This window comes from Cibotium barometz, chromosome 45, assembly GCF_041138505.1.
Source record: "Cibotium barometz isolate CiBa-2024 chromosome 45, ASM4113850v1, whole genome shotgun sequence".
NCBI classification, from domain to species: Eukaryota; Viridiplantae; Streptophyta; class Polypodiopsida; order Cyatheales; family Cibotiaceae; genus Cibotium; species Cibotium barometz.
This window is the reverse complement of record NC_141090.1, coordinates 21,238,973-21,252,542: the sequence shown is the minus strand read 5'-3', so window position 1 is coordinate 21,252,542 and position 13,570 is coordinate 21,238,973. Positions and strand designations below refer to the sequence as shown.

At 47.3% G+C, this 13,570-nt stretch overlaps 1 protein-coding gene across 3 annotated transcripts in view; it reads left to right on the top strand.

Annotated features, from left to right (window-relative positions):
• Nucleotides 1-13,218, top strand: part of LOC147612513 (uncharacterized) — a 73,507-nt gene extending 60,289 nt beyond the window's left edge. For all 3 annotated transcript variants that reach the window (XM_086783140.1, XM_086783142.1, XM_086783139.1), the window contains one exon: nt 13,083-13,218. In XM_086783140.1, the coding sequence (XP_086639266.1) occupies nt 13,083-13,118 (36 nt within the window). In that variant the 3' untranslated portion in view covers nt 13,119-13,218. The remainder of the gene's footprint in view (nt 1-13,082) is intronic.
• The last annotated feature ends 352 nt before the right edge of the window (nt 13,219-13,570 follow it).

The following is a 13,570-nucleotide window of genomic DNA, read 5'->3' as shown; positions in this document are numbered from 1 at the left end:
ATGCAGTCGCTTAGGAGGTGGCTAGGCTTTTCAACCGGGAGGTGTTTTGCTTACATGGACTTTGGAAGAGGATCGTCTCAGACAGGGATCCAAATTTCATTGGAGTTTTTCGCAGGGCCTTGTTCTATGGTTTAGGGACAAAGTTACGGTTCAGTACCACCTTTCATCCCTAGACAGATGGCTAGACCGAGAGCATGAACAAGACTATGATCACGATGTTGCGGTGTCATTGTCAGGAGCATCAAACTCTTTGGCAAGAGTTCTTGCCATTGGTGGAGCATGCCATCATTGATACAGTGTAGGCATCGACCAAGAAGACTCCCTTTGAGGTGGTATATGGTCATCCGGTTATTAACCCGATGACCCGAGCTCTCGAAACTTCCACAGAGAACTATGGTGCAGACCAGGTGGTCCAGGATTTGGACTAGCTATTGCAACAACTTTGGGAAGAAATACGGAAGACACATACAAAGCAAGTCCACGAGGCTAACAAATATTGCCGGGATAGTACCTTCAGAGAAGGAGATTGGGTTTATTTGAAGATCATGAAGTAGAGGCTCAAATAGTTCGGGGAAGTTACTTCCAAACTAGCTTTGAAGAAGAAAGGCCCATTCAAGATTATCAAGAAGCTTAGTAATGTAGTCTTCAAGCTAGAGTTACCGAGCCAATTGGGAGATGCATCGGGTGTTTTATTCATGCAACTTTGTAGAGTATCATGGGCTAGAGCTGAGTGCTCCGCCGGATGAGGATGACCCCGAGTTGGTGGGTGAGGGCAAGGATCACAGGAAGTCTTAGAACCGAAGCAGGCTGTTTTGCACCAATACAAGCGAGGTTCTTATCGAAAGCAGCTCCAATATCTCCTCAAGTTCAAGGGCTGCCCAATCCAGCAAGTTGTCTGGTTTGATGAGGATCAGTTCACGAAAAAGTCTTACCCGTTGTTGAGAGCTTATCACGAGGCCATGCAACTGAGGCAATGCAAGTAGGGGAGAATGTGACACAACTACGAGTATGCAAGGCACTGGACATAAGATAGCAACCGATAGGCAGAATCGGACAGCACAGAGGACATGTGGCACCGCCACATGGCAATGATGATATGGCAGCGATGACATGGCATTGGTGACGTGGCATTGATGATGTGGCAGTCAGGCACAGTTGGCTAACAGCTATTATTGGCTAACTAGGAGCATTGGTGCATATATATTCGTGCGTCGTGAAATCATCATATTCATTTGCTTTCCTTAGTGTTGTACTTCACAGAGCGTTTCTATGTAGGCGAAGTGCTATAGCTAGGAGTGAACAGGAGGTCATAGGGCGGTGATTTGATGTCTTCAATCTTAGCCACATCTTGTACTTGAATTTCAGTTGTATCACTTCTTCTTGTGCATAATACAAAGCAGTCGTTTAGGACTCTTCTGTGTGCTATATGTGTGATTTTGACTCTTCTCTCTCTTCGGAAAAACCCTAGCACATAGGCGCAAGTGTTCTACAGGAGTGGAATCTTTAGAGATTTGTGTTGGCTTTAAGGACTTCTGCCTTGCTTCAGGCGCTTAGATCACCTAGCACAAGTCGTGTGGTTTGTGGGTTGGATCCTTACCCCACCCGGCTTGGCAACGAGTTGAGTCTTTTCAGTGGATCCCCAGTGGCACCTCGGTCAAATTTTTGGGATGGCAGGTGGGGATTGATATCTCGCGAGAGTAGCAGTTTGCCCCTTTCTTTATGTTGGGGTAAAGGCATTATGCCCACCCTTATAGTGTGTACAAGCCCATAAGTTATAGTACATAGTACACTTAGTACGTTTAATGTACTAAGTGCACTATGTGTACTAGTGCAATATACATGTGTGATAGGGGAGTCACACACTCATTCCCATGAGTTGACTTATCCCCACAACTCTCTCTCCCTCTCTCCCTCTTGTTCTCTGTGTATGTCTCCCACATGAACTCTAACCCTATTCTCTCTCCCATTCAACTGGTATCAGAGCCTGAACTTCCAACAATGGTGGTGTCGAATTTGCTGTAGAGGAGAAGAAGGTGCAGGCGCTGATTTCTCTCCTGGCTTAGGTAGCAAAGCAAAGCGTGTAGAAGCGCTGTCTGTGTTGAACGTGGGGAAAGGCGTGTCAGCGCTGAGCAGCCAGGCGCCTACAGCAACCATCGTAGCGCACAGTAGGTGGGCGGACAGGTAAGCCACTAGGCAGGCGAGCGAAGAAGAAGGTCGGCGGCAACAAGAAGCTGGGGTAGCGAGGAGGCCTGCGCGAAGTGGTGTAGTGCTATCCACTAGGCAGGCGGGCATCAATATAACAGGCCAGCGCATTCAACCTTGGCTACCTGCGCTAGGCGAAAGCAGCGCGTGAACACGTAAGAGCCAAGCGCAAAAGTTATCGCCGTCAACCATCAATTGCTGCTGGGCGTAGAGGAGTTCCTGTCACCCACGCCGTGTAACGTTGGCTCTGGTTGGCTCGCTTCTTCAGCCAACACGTTGTGTATCGGCCATCGCTGCCTGCTGAGGCAGCCTACACGTCACCGCTGCCTAGTGGAGTGAGAGAGGCCGCCTACACGCTGCCCTCCAATACTGGATGCAGCCCAGCAGCTGGGCGTAGGCAGCCAGCAGCGTGGGCTGCTTACCTGCTGCCCAACCGTCCGTACCTGTGCAGCACAGCGGGCGCATCTCCATCAACATAAGCAGCATCAGACGTGGCCCCCCCTTTCTCCCGCAACAACTGAAATTCAGCCTGCAGATCAGAGAAATTCAAAAAATTAAGAGGTATTTGCCTTCAATTTTGGGAATTTCTTATCAATTCAATCAATTGAGCAGGTACAGGTGCCGAATTGCTCAATTTTCGAGCAAAATTGGCAAAATTGGGTGACATTGGTCACAATCAGGATCAATTTGCGGGAAATTGGATGTCAAAATTTGGGGCTTTTGATGTAATTGTGCAATTAAGCAGTCATACATGCTGTATGATGTGAGAAATCGCACATTCGGGCAAAATTGCAGCAAATTGCAGTGCAAATCAAGGGGCTTTTGTGCCGATTGGGTTGATTTGCATGCAGGCACTCGCAATTGATGCTTTGGGCAATGTGTTGATACCTGACAAGCACTCAATGTGCCTGTAAATCAAGGGGCTTTCATGTATTGGATGTATATGTGGCCAGGGGGAAGCATCGCGAAGACTCTGGATGCCTTCATGTGCGTCAATGTACCATGTATGATCAGCAATTGATCTTAAATCAAGGGGCTTTTCAAAATTTTATGCTTGTTGAGCTCGGCAAAGCAGCAGGCAAGACTTTTATGCCTTGAATCCTCAGAAATCAGCTTGCAGTCAAGGGGCTTTTGCCCAATTTCTGTTCGGGACTGTTGTATGCAGTGTTCGGGACTGTAGAAGGCTGATTTTCACTCATTTGGACAGCCAGGAGAGCATTTATTGCTACTGTACCTGCTGGTACAGATTTGGCACAGCTTTGTGCAAGTTTTGGCATGGCTGTACACTGATTTGAGTGAGGAAAAGGTTCAATTTCAGCTGCTGTACTTGCCGGTACAGGTTTGGTACATCATTGGTGAGCACTTAGTACTGCTGTACAGTACTTTGGAAGGGCAACAGAGCACATTTAAGGTGCTGTCCTAAAACTGCAGCAACCAGATTTTGCTAATTTCATCACATACAGTGGGAGAAAAGTTGCATTCGTGCTTCCGCAGTGGGAGATAAAGCTTGGGAGAACAACTGTGAGCACTTTGTATGCTTTTGGTGCAGTGTTTGCACACTTGCAGGGAGTTAGGCATTGACAGGTTGCATATTGCTATGGCAACCACAGGTGAGAGCTCTTCATTGCTTCACATCAAGAAGCTTGAAGGCTCACATAACTATGATATTTGGCAAACCCAGTGCTATAATGTGTTGCTCCAGAAGAAGCAGCACAAGCCTATCAAAGAAAGGGGTGTAAAGCCCGCTTCTCTTACTGCTGAAGAGTGGGAAGATATGGATGAGCTGGCAAGATCTACTATCATGTTGTCTGTGTCAGACTCTTTACTTTTCAGCATTCGTGAAGAGAAGACAGCTTGGGGAATGTGGCAGAGATTGCAGGACTTGTATGCCCAGCAAAGTGCCTCAAGCAAAGTGTATTGGTTGAAGAAACTCATAGGTCTTCAGATGAAGGAAGGGGCGTCTATGGCAGCCCATCTAAATGAGTTTAATGGTATTGTCAGCCAAGTCATTAATCAAAAGTTGGCAATGGACGATGAGTTCAAAGCCACTTTTCTCTTATGCACTTTGCCAGAGAGTTGGGACACATTCATGACAGCCACTAGCAATTCGAATGCTATGCTGTCATATACAGATGTTGAGGGTGCTCTTCTTCAAGAAGAGATGAACAGGAAAAACAACTCTATTGGAAAGTCAAATGCAATGAATGCATGTGGGAGATCCCAGCAAAGGGGTAAAAGCCAAGAACGGGGAAGGAGCAAGTCCCGCTCCAAGAAGGACTTGGAATGCCATTATTGTGGCAAGAAGGGACACATCAAAAAGCAATGCGACAAATGGAAAAATGATCAAAAGGAAAAGGGAAAAGGCAAAGACAAAGACAAAGATGAAGCCAAAGATGTAAAGCCAAAGGGCAAAAGTGGAGTCAAAATTGAAGAAATCAATGTGTCACATGCAGGTGACAGTGAGGATGAGGTCCTATTTACGTCTTCACTTGATGCCCATTCACTTCTTACAGGAGATGGTCATGGTATGCACTCATGGATCATTGATTCAGGTGCCTCCTTTCATGTCACAGGTTGCAGAGACTTGTTTGTCAGGTATACTGCTGGCAATGAAGGAGTAGTTTATTTGGGTGATAACCATGCATGCAAGATTCTTGGCAGAGGTGATGTGAGGCTTGTGTTTTCAGATGGCTCATAGCTTATGCTCCATGATGTCAGGCATGTGCCTGAGATCAAGAAGAACCTGCTTTCTACTGGACAGCTTGATGATGCTGATTATGTTACCACATTTGGTCGTGGAAAGTGGAAAATTAGTCAGGACTCACTGGTTGTTGCCAGAGGCTCTAAGGTGGACACTCTTTACTTCATGCATGCATGTGTTTGTCACCATGCTAATGTAAATGCAACCGAGCTGCCGGAAATCTCTATGTGGCATAGCCGGTTGGGACACATGAGTGTCAAAGGAATGGAGCAATTGTCTCGTTTGGGTTACTTGCCTTCTCTAAAGTTTTCAAGTTTTCAGTTTTGTGAGCATTGTATATATGGCGGGCAACTCCAGTGCCCCCACAAGAAAGCTCTTGGACAGAAAGATGCTCAGTTAGAGCTTGTGCATACAGATGTATGTGAGATGCCTCAGCTTTCTTTGGGAGGGGCAAAATATTTTGTGTCTTTTATTGATGATGCCACACGTAAAGTGTGGGTCTATCCTCTTCGTTTGAAGAGTGATACATTCTCAGTGTTTCAGAAGTTTGTTGCTCTTGTTGAGAATCAAAATGGCAAAACACTGAAGGCTTTTCGTTCCGACAATGGTGGAGAGTATATGTCCAAACAGTTTCACAGGACTTTTGTGATGCTAAAGGCATCAAGAGGGAGCTCTCTACTCCTTATGATCCTCCACAAAACGGGACAGCAGAGAGGATGAACAGGACCATTCAGGAGAAGGTCCGTTCTATGTTGTCACATGCTGCGTCACCTCATGGTTTTTGGGCTGAAGCTGTTATGACAGCCGTTCATCTTATAAACAGGTCACCTAATACGAGGCTAGGTGGGAAAGTGCCAGAGGAAGTATGGACAGGGAAGCCTCCGTCATACAAGCACTTGAGAGTGTTTGGTTGCGTTGCGTACGTGCACATACGTAGGGAAATGCGCACCAAACTTGATCCTAAGTCTCACAAATGCATATTCCTAGGATATGGTGACAGAGGTGAAATGGGGTATAGACTTTGGGATGCCGTGAATAGAAAGATTATACGCAGCAATGATGTCATTTTTGATGAAACATGCATGTATAAGGAGCCTGCAAGGCAACAGGAGCCTGGTAGAGTCATCTTTGATGATGATGGACATCATGGACAACAACCAAGGGCTGTAAATCAGCCATTACAGCAGCAAAACCAGCCCTTAAATGGTGCTGAAAATGGTCCAAATGGACAGCCAGAGATGGCAGAAAATATCCCTATGGATATGCCACAGTTAGAGGAGATACCAGGCATGATTTTTCAGCCTTATGGCATGGAACAGGAGCCACCAATAGGTGATATGCAGGCTGGACAGCAACCTGCAAATGATGGTCATTGGGTACGGAGGTCCACAAGACCCTCCAGAGCCCCTGACAGGTTTGTTCCAGGGGTTGACTACTTGATGCTTACTGACTGTGGGGAGCCCTCATGTTATAAGGAGGCTTTACAAAGGGCAGACAAGGCTCTTTGGGAGCGTGCCATGAAGTCAGAGATGGATTCTCTGCACAAAAATGGAACATGGAAGTTGGTGCATTTGCCTGCAGGCAAGAAGGTTTTGCCATGCAAGTGGGTTTACAGGCTCAAAGTTGCACCTGATGCAAAGCCAAGGTACAAAGCCAGGTTAGTGGCTAAGGGCTTCAAGCAGGAATATGGTGTGGACTTTGATGAGATCTTCTCTCCAGTGGTCAAAATGACCACACTTAGAGCTGTATTAGCTTTGGTTGCACATGATGATCTGGATTTGATTCAGATGGATGTGAAGACTGCTTTTCTTCACGGTGATCTCCATGAGGAGATATATATGCAACAGCCAGAGGGTTATGCAGTAAGTGGAAAGGAGAAGCTTGTATGCAAGCTGAAAAAGAGTCTATATGGGCTCAAACAGGCACCAAGGGAATGGTATCATAAATTTGATACATTCATGAAATCCCAGAAATTCAGGAGAAGTGACATAGATCACTGCTTATACACCAAGAAAGCTTTGGATGGCAGTCTATTGATCCTCATCTTGTATGTTGATGATATGTTGATTGCCGGGAAATCTCGTAAGGAGATGGATACCTTGAAGCAGAGGCTGCATCAAACCTTTGATATGAAGGATTTGGGTGATGCAAATCACATTTTGGGTATGCGGATACTTCGGGACAGAAATCAGCATGTGTTGTATTTGTCTCAGAAGGAATATATTGGCAAAGTTTTGCAGAGGTTCAATATGGACGGGGGGAAGAAGACTAGTACTCCTTTGCCTCCATATGTGAAACTCAGTGCTATGGACAGCCCACAGTCAGATAGTGGCAGGGCTGATATGGCCAAGATTCCGTATGCTTCAGCTTGTGGCAGTCTCATGTATGCCATGGTTGCTACTAGGCCGGACATTGCATTTGCAGTGGGAGTGGTTTCTAGATACATGGCCAACCCTGGCAAGAAGCATTGGGAAGCAGTGAAAGGTGTCATGAGATACCTGAAGGGCACACAGGATATGTGCATATGTTTTGGCAAACAAGATGCATTAGTGCATGGTTACACGGATTCGGATTATGCCGGTCATCCAGATAACCGGAAGTCTACTACCGGTTATGTGTTTACATTCACAGGAGGTGCTGTGTCATGGATATCCAGGATGCAGAAGTGCACTGCCTTATCTACTACGAAGGCCGAGTATATTGCAGCCACAGAGGCTTGCAAGGAGGCATTATGGCTATCTCGGTTAGTGGTTGATTTGGGTTATACAGGGGATATTCCATTGTTGCATTGTGACAGTCAGAGTGCCATCTAGTTGGCAAAGAACCCTCTTTTTCATGCAAAGACGAAGCATGTGGATGTGAAGTATCACTTCATCAGAGAGGTGATAGAAAACAAGCAAATTCAGCTTGTTAAGATTCATACGGATGACAACCCGGCCGATCTGTTGACAAAGAGTTTGCCTCCGGAGCGGTTTGCTCATTGCAGACACTTGATGGGCATTGGATGAGGCCAGTTTCAGCCTTGATATGGCCTTGTATATTATCATGTACATGCTGATTTTTTCTTTTCCTTCATTTAAGGGCACTTTGCCTTTAAGTGGGAGGTTGTTGGGGTAAAGGCATTATGCCCACCCTTATAGTGTGTACAAGCCCATAAGTTATAGTACATAGTACACTTAGTACTTTTAATGTACATGCTGATTTTTTCTTTTCCTTCATTTAAGGGCACTTTGCCTTTAAGTGGGAGGTTGTTGGGGTAAAGGCATTATGCCCACCCTTATAGTGTGTACAAGCCCATAAGTTATAGTACATAGTACACTTAGAACTTTTAATGTACTAAGTGCACTATGTCTACTAGTGCAATATACATGTGTGATAGGGGAGTCACACACTCATTCCCATGAGTTGACTTATCCCCACAACTCTCTCTCTCTCTCTCCCTCGTGTTCTCTGTGTATGTCTCCCACATGAACTCTAACCCTATTCTCTCTCCCATTCACTTTAGAGCATTTGGAACTCGAGCACTCCCTGTGAAGGCAAAAGGACGAAAGGACCAGATGTGCGAGAGATCAAAGCAAATCAATACAGCATGAAATGGATGAATGAGTGTATGAATGATGGTGAATGCAATCTTGTACAAGAGGCCCTCTAATGTGAGGTGACTCTATGTAGTAGACCATCGAAAAAGCAAAGACATGCCGGAAGGACTAGAAATGCGAGAGATGAGAGCAAATCAACACAGCATGAAATGGATGAATGAGTGTATGTATGATGGAGAATGAAATCCTGTACCAGAGGCCTTGTGATGTGAGGTGACTCTGAGTAGTAGACCATTGAAGAAGCAAAGACGAGGTCGGAGCTGAAGCACGATGGCCCACAGTATCTAGGAGATAACTTCTTGTACTTCCCAAGAGATAGAGAACTTCTTTTGAAGCGTACTCGAATGAAGACCATATCTGCTTCTTCGAATTTTCTGTCTGACCTCTTCTTATCTGCATACTGCTTCTGTCTATCCTGGGCAGCGTTTATATCTTTGCGGATTGACTGCATTTGCTGCTCCATGTCGTCAAGCATCTGTCTGGACATCTCGACCCTAATCAATGGATCGGACCAAGTTAATGGTGTTAGGCAGTCTTGTCCATACAGAGCTTTGAAAAGGCTCATCTCGATACTTCGGTGATAAGAGGCATTGTAGGCAAACTCGACTAGGTGCAGATAGCTTAGCCACTTCTTGGGTTCCCTACCACTGCATGACCGAAGTATATCTTCGATTACTTGGTTCACCCTTTCTATTTGACCATCGGTCTCGGGGTAGTAACCTGTGCTGAGATCCAAGAAAGTTCCTACTGCTTCGAAGAATGCAGTCCAGATCTCGATCACTGATCGGTGACGAAGGCTCCCGTCAATGGATGTAGTGGCACTCCGAGGTGGTAGATGTCTGTAGTGGGCAGCGAAAATGTAGTGGGGCAGGCTCCGATGACAAGGGTGCTGCGGTACCTGAGAAACCGGCGTAGATGCGAAGACGGAGTCGAAGCAGGTAGCTCGGTCTGGGTGTTGAAGGCACGTGTCGATGTTGAAGGCACGCGTCGATTTGAGGCGATGGCTCTCCTAAGGTGAGGTGATACAGACAAACGCAAATCTGCAGAGATGAGTGGACTGCAGGAAAAACGCAGATTTGAGGAGTAGAGAGGGCTGTTGTCCCTATGTCGTTAGGTGATGATGAGCAAAGAGGGCTGCTGTCCCAAGTCGATGTCGAATGATGAGCAGATAGGACTGCTGTCCCAAGTTGATGTCGAATGAGCAGAGAATGGGTTGCTGTCGCGAGGTGTGCTGTAGGTACAGGTACAGGTACAAGAGCTGCAGGCTGCATGTACAAAACGCAGAAGGTTTTCCACATTGTTGCTACTGCAGGGGGTAGAGCCGACAACAGATAGGTATGGGCAAAAGACACAGGCTGGTGCTGCTATGTGCAAAGGAAGGAGCCGGCGGCATCTGCAGATAAACGATGTTGATCTAGGCTGCTACAGGGGTAGGCCGGCAACAGCAGATGGCGAATGTTGTTTTATGATGTGTTGCTTATGCTGATGAAGAGATGCTTATATATATGGGGTTGGGTTGCTGGTCGGCGGCCCAAAGTAGGTTTTCGGCCAGCAGCAAAAGACAAAATATCAAATAAAAAACCCCTTTTAGGGCTGGTTGTCACACACCCCCTCTCAGGCCAAAGGGGAGCATGAAAGAAGATGAGTTGAAGACAAAGGATACCAAGGTCCCACACTCGCACACTGGCAAAACGCATGTATCCCCCTCTGGAAGCGAAGTTTGATAAGTTCGGAGAGGAATGTCATGATGGCAAAGGTGTAGAGGGTGAGTAGGTGTAGAAAGGCTGATCCTCTCCCAATGTAAGACCTCAAACGTGGCTCTCTGGCGAGTAAGAAGTCCCATCCTCCGTGTGGTCTAGATCTGAATAAGGAGAATCAATTTCTGGTGAGAAAGGTTGGTCCTCCATAGACGATCCATGCTTTGTGCTCTCGAGGTCTTCAATCCCTTTGCTCACGATAGCTCTGATACCATGTGAGGGCAAAAGGATGAAAGGACCAAATATGCTAGAGATCAGAGCAAATCAACACACCATGAAATGGATGAATGAGTGTATGTATGATGGTGAATGAGATCCTGTACAATAGGCCCTCTGATGTGAGGTGACTCTAAGTGGTAGACCGTCGAAGAAGCAGAGACGAGGTCGGAGCTGAAACTCGGTCAGTGACGAAGGCTCGCGTCGTCGGATGCGGTGGCACTCCGAGGTGGTAGATGTCTGTAGTGGGCAGCGGAAATGCAGTGGTGCAGGCTTTTGTGACAAGGGTGCTGTGGTACCTGAGAAACCGGCATAGATGCGAAGACGGAGTCGAAGCAGGTAGCTCGGTCTGGGTGTCGAAGGCACGTGTCGATGTGAGGCGATGGCTCTCCGAAGGTGAGGTGATGCAGACAAACACAAATCAGATGAGTGGACTGCAGGAGAAACGCAGATCTAAGGAGCAGAGAGAGCTGCTGTCCCAGGCAGATGGTGTGCTAACATCACGAGGTAGGTGGTGAAGGGCTGAGAGGGCTGCTGTCCCGATGTCATCAAGTGATGATGAGCAGAGAGGGCTGCTGTCCCAAGTCGATGTCAAATGATGAGCAGAGAGGGCTGCTGTCCCAAGTTGATGTCGAATGAGCAGAGAATGGGCTGCTGTCCGGAGGTGTGCTGCAGGTACAGGTACAGGAGCTGCAGGCTGCAGGTACAACGCAGTAAGTTTGCCGGGCTGCTGTTGCTGCTGCAGGGGGTAGAGCCGACAACAGGACGCGGGCTGGTGCTGTTGTGTGCAGAGGAAGGAGCCAACGGCGGCTGCAGATAAACGATGTTGATCCAGGCTGCTGCAGAGGTAGGCTGGGAATGTTGTTTTATGATGTGTTGCTTATGTTGATGAAGCGATGCTTATATATACGGGGTTGGGCTGCTGGTCGGCCCAGAGTAGGTGTCGGCCAGCAGCAGAAGACAAAATATCAAATAAAAAACCCCTTTTAGGGCTGGTTGTCATACACTCCCTGGCTCTCCCTTGTTGGCCACGTGGTGGTGGCCAACCAAGTGCCACCTGTGGTATAGTACTTCATGCTAGGCATTCTTGAGGGCTTGCCTAGAACAGGTGCAGGATTTGGCCCAAAATTTTCTTTGGGTAGGGATAGACAGTCGGCCCGCGCGGGCGAAGGTGGCCCGAGGGTGATTATCCAACCTCATCATTGCGGTGGGCTGGGCATCATTGATCCAGGTATTGAGAGCAGAGCCCTGTTGAGCAAGCTGGTTGTTCGGGGCCTTCAGCCAGGTGGTGAGCCCTGGAAGGCTTTCCTTCTCGCATGGATTTTGGCCCGCGCTCCATCTCTTGGTGGGCCCTGGACTCCTAGCGTGCAGTGGATCTTCATGGAGGCCCGTGCTCGCGGCCTCAGCTCCTCCAAGGACCGCTTTGCAGCCAGTTTAGCCAGTTTGGTCAGAGCTTGGGGCACCTCAAGCCAGCCCTCTCCCACAATCGCCTCTGACCACAGATGAGAAGAGACTCTGCCAGCCATTGAACCCCCTCTTTAGGATGCCACCCCTTGGCTGCTTGCTCTCACATTGCCAAGGGGCCACCCTACACTGGTCGAACTTACTCTTTGGGATAGTGGGCCAGCTCCCCCCCGAGACAGAGAGACTCCTCGTTGGGATCCGGGGTAGAGATCATATTACCTTCGCCATCGACTTAGCCAACCCTCCCCCCCCCCCCCCCCCCCCCCCCACACACACAAACTCTGGCAGACTCCCTCCAGCCTCTCCAACCCGCTCCCACCCCCCCCAAACACACACACAGTGGCTCGTAGGCTTCACTCGCCTTGATATCCCGCTAGCAGTCTTTTGTTTAGATGGGGGCCCGCACTCATTTTTTTATGTTGGTCCCTAGGGCCAGTGGACCCTCTTCCCCACCGAGGATTTCAGTGGTGGCTCACTTCAGCGGGTGAGGATTCTTGGTTTTCATGATCATCAGTGGCACATTGACCCTCCTCTGGCCAAGGTGGCATGTCACAGTTCTTGGCAGCTATGGCTCTGAGAAAGCCGACCTTTTACGCGTGTCGAGTGAGACCCTAGTGAGTGGGACTGGCAGGACCCCTTCAGCCTGGAGAGCCCGACCACCCCCTTATTTCATTACACGATGAGGATGGGTTACAGGATCCAAATGCATGTGATAGATGGCACCGTGGAAGCAATAGACCATTGGGCCTCCTAGGGCATTTCATCCCGCTTCCTAGGAGATTTTTGGAAGCATATGTGGGACAACTATCGGCCAACGAAGATCGCACTCTTGCACTGGTAATTAGCCTACCATAGCCTCGCTATTGGCACTTGGTTGGCCGTGTGTGTGTGTGTGTTTTGGTGGGGGGGAGGGGAGTGGTATTCGTAGCCATTCTTGGAAGATTTAATTAACAAATGTAAGTGATACTACTAGCCTTTTTATGACTGATCTTTTATATATTTGCATAAGGTTATGAGGGATGATCATTATATGATTCACCAATTAACTCCTTAGTGATGAGGCCTAACTTTTGCAAAACAATAAATCACTAAGTGAGTTTATTGTTGACACAATTGGCTTACTTCATACTTTGTTGTGGTCAGGCCATCCGACGGGACTTGGAATCCTTCTTAAGATAGAAAGAAAGGAAGATTCCATAGTAGAGTCTTCCTCCTTTTTTAAGCAATATTTTGCTAGACACAATTTACTTATCATGAAATAAAATGAGATTCTTGTTAATTCACTTCTTTTTTGGTAGGTTCTCAGAAATATTGCTGCATTTTTCTTTAATTTTGATTCTTTCTTATTTTATTTAGCATCATTGTGTTATTTGTAATGGAAGCATCAGCACAAGTAATGACTCAACCAAGTGGAGAGCAACACAAAGACATGTAAAGAATTCAAAAGCCTCCTATGGGCCTGTTAACAGAAACAAGAAATGTAAAGCCAACATTTTTGTACCAATGAATTCTTGCAAGATGACATGGCAGTCGCATCTTTCAAATATAATTAGTATGTTTACTGTATTTGGAACTAAGCCTAGAGTTTGAAGGCTGTGGTACCCTTTCAAGGGCCATTAATTCTTAAAAAG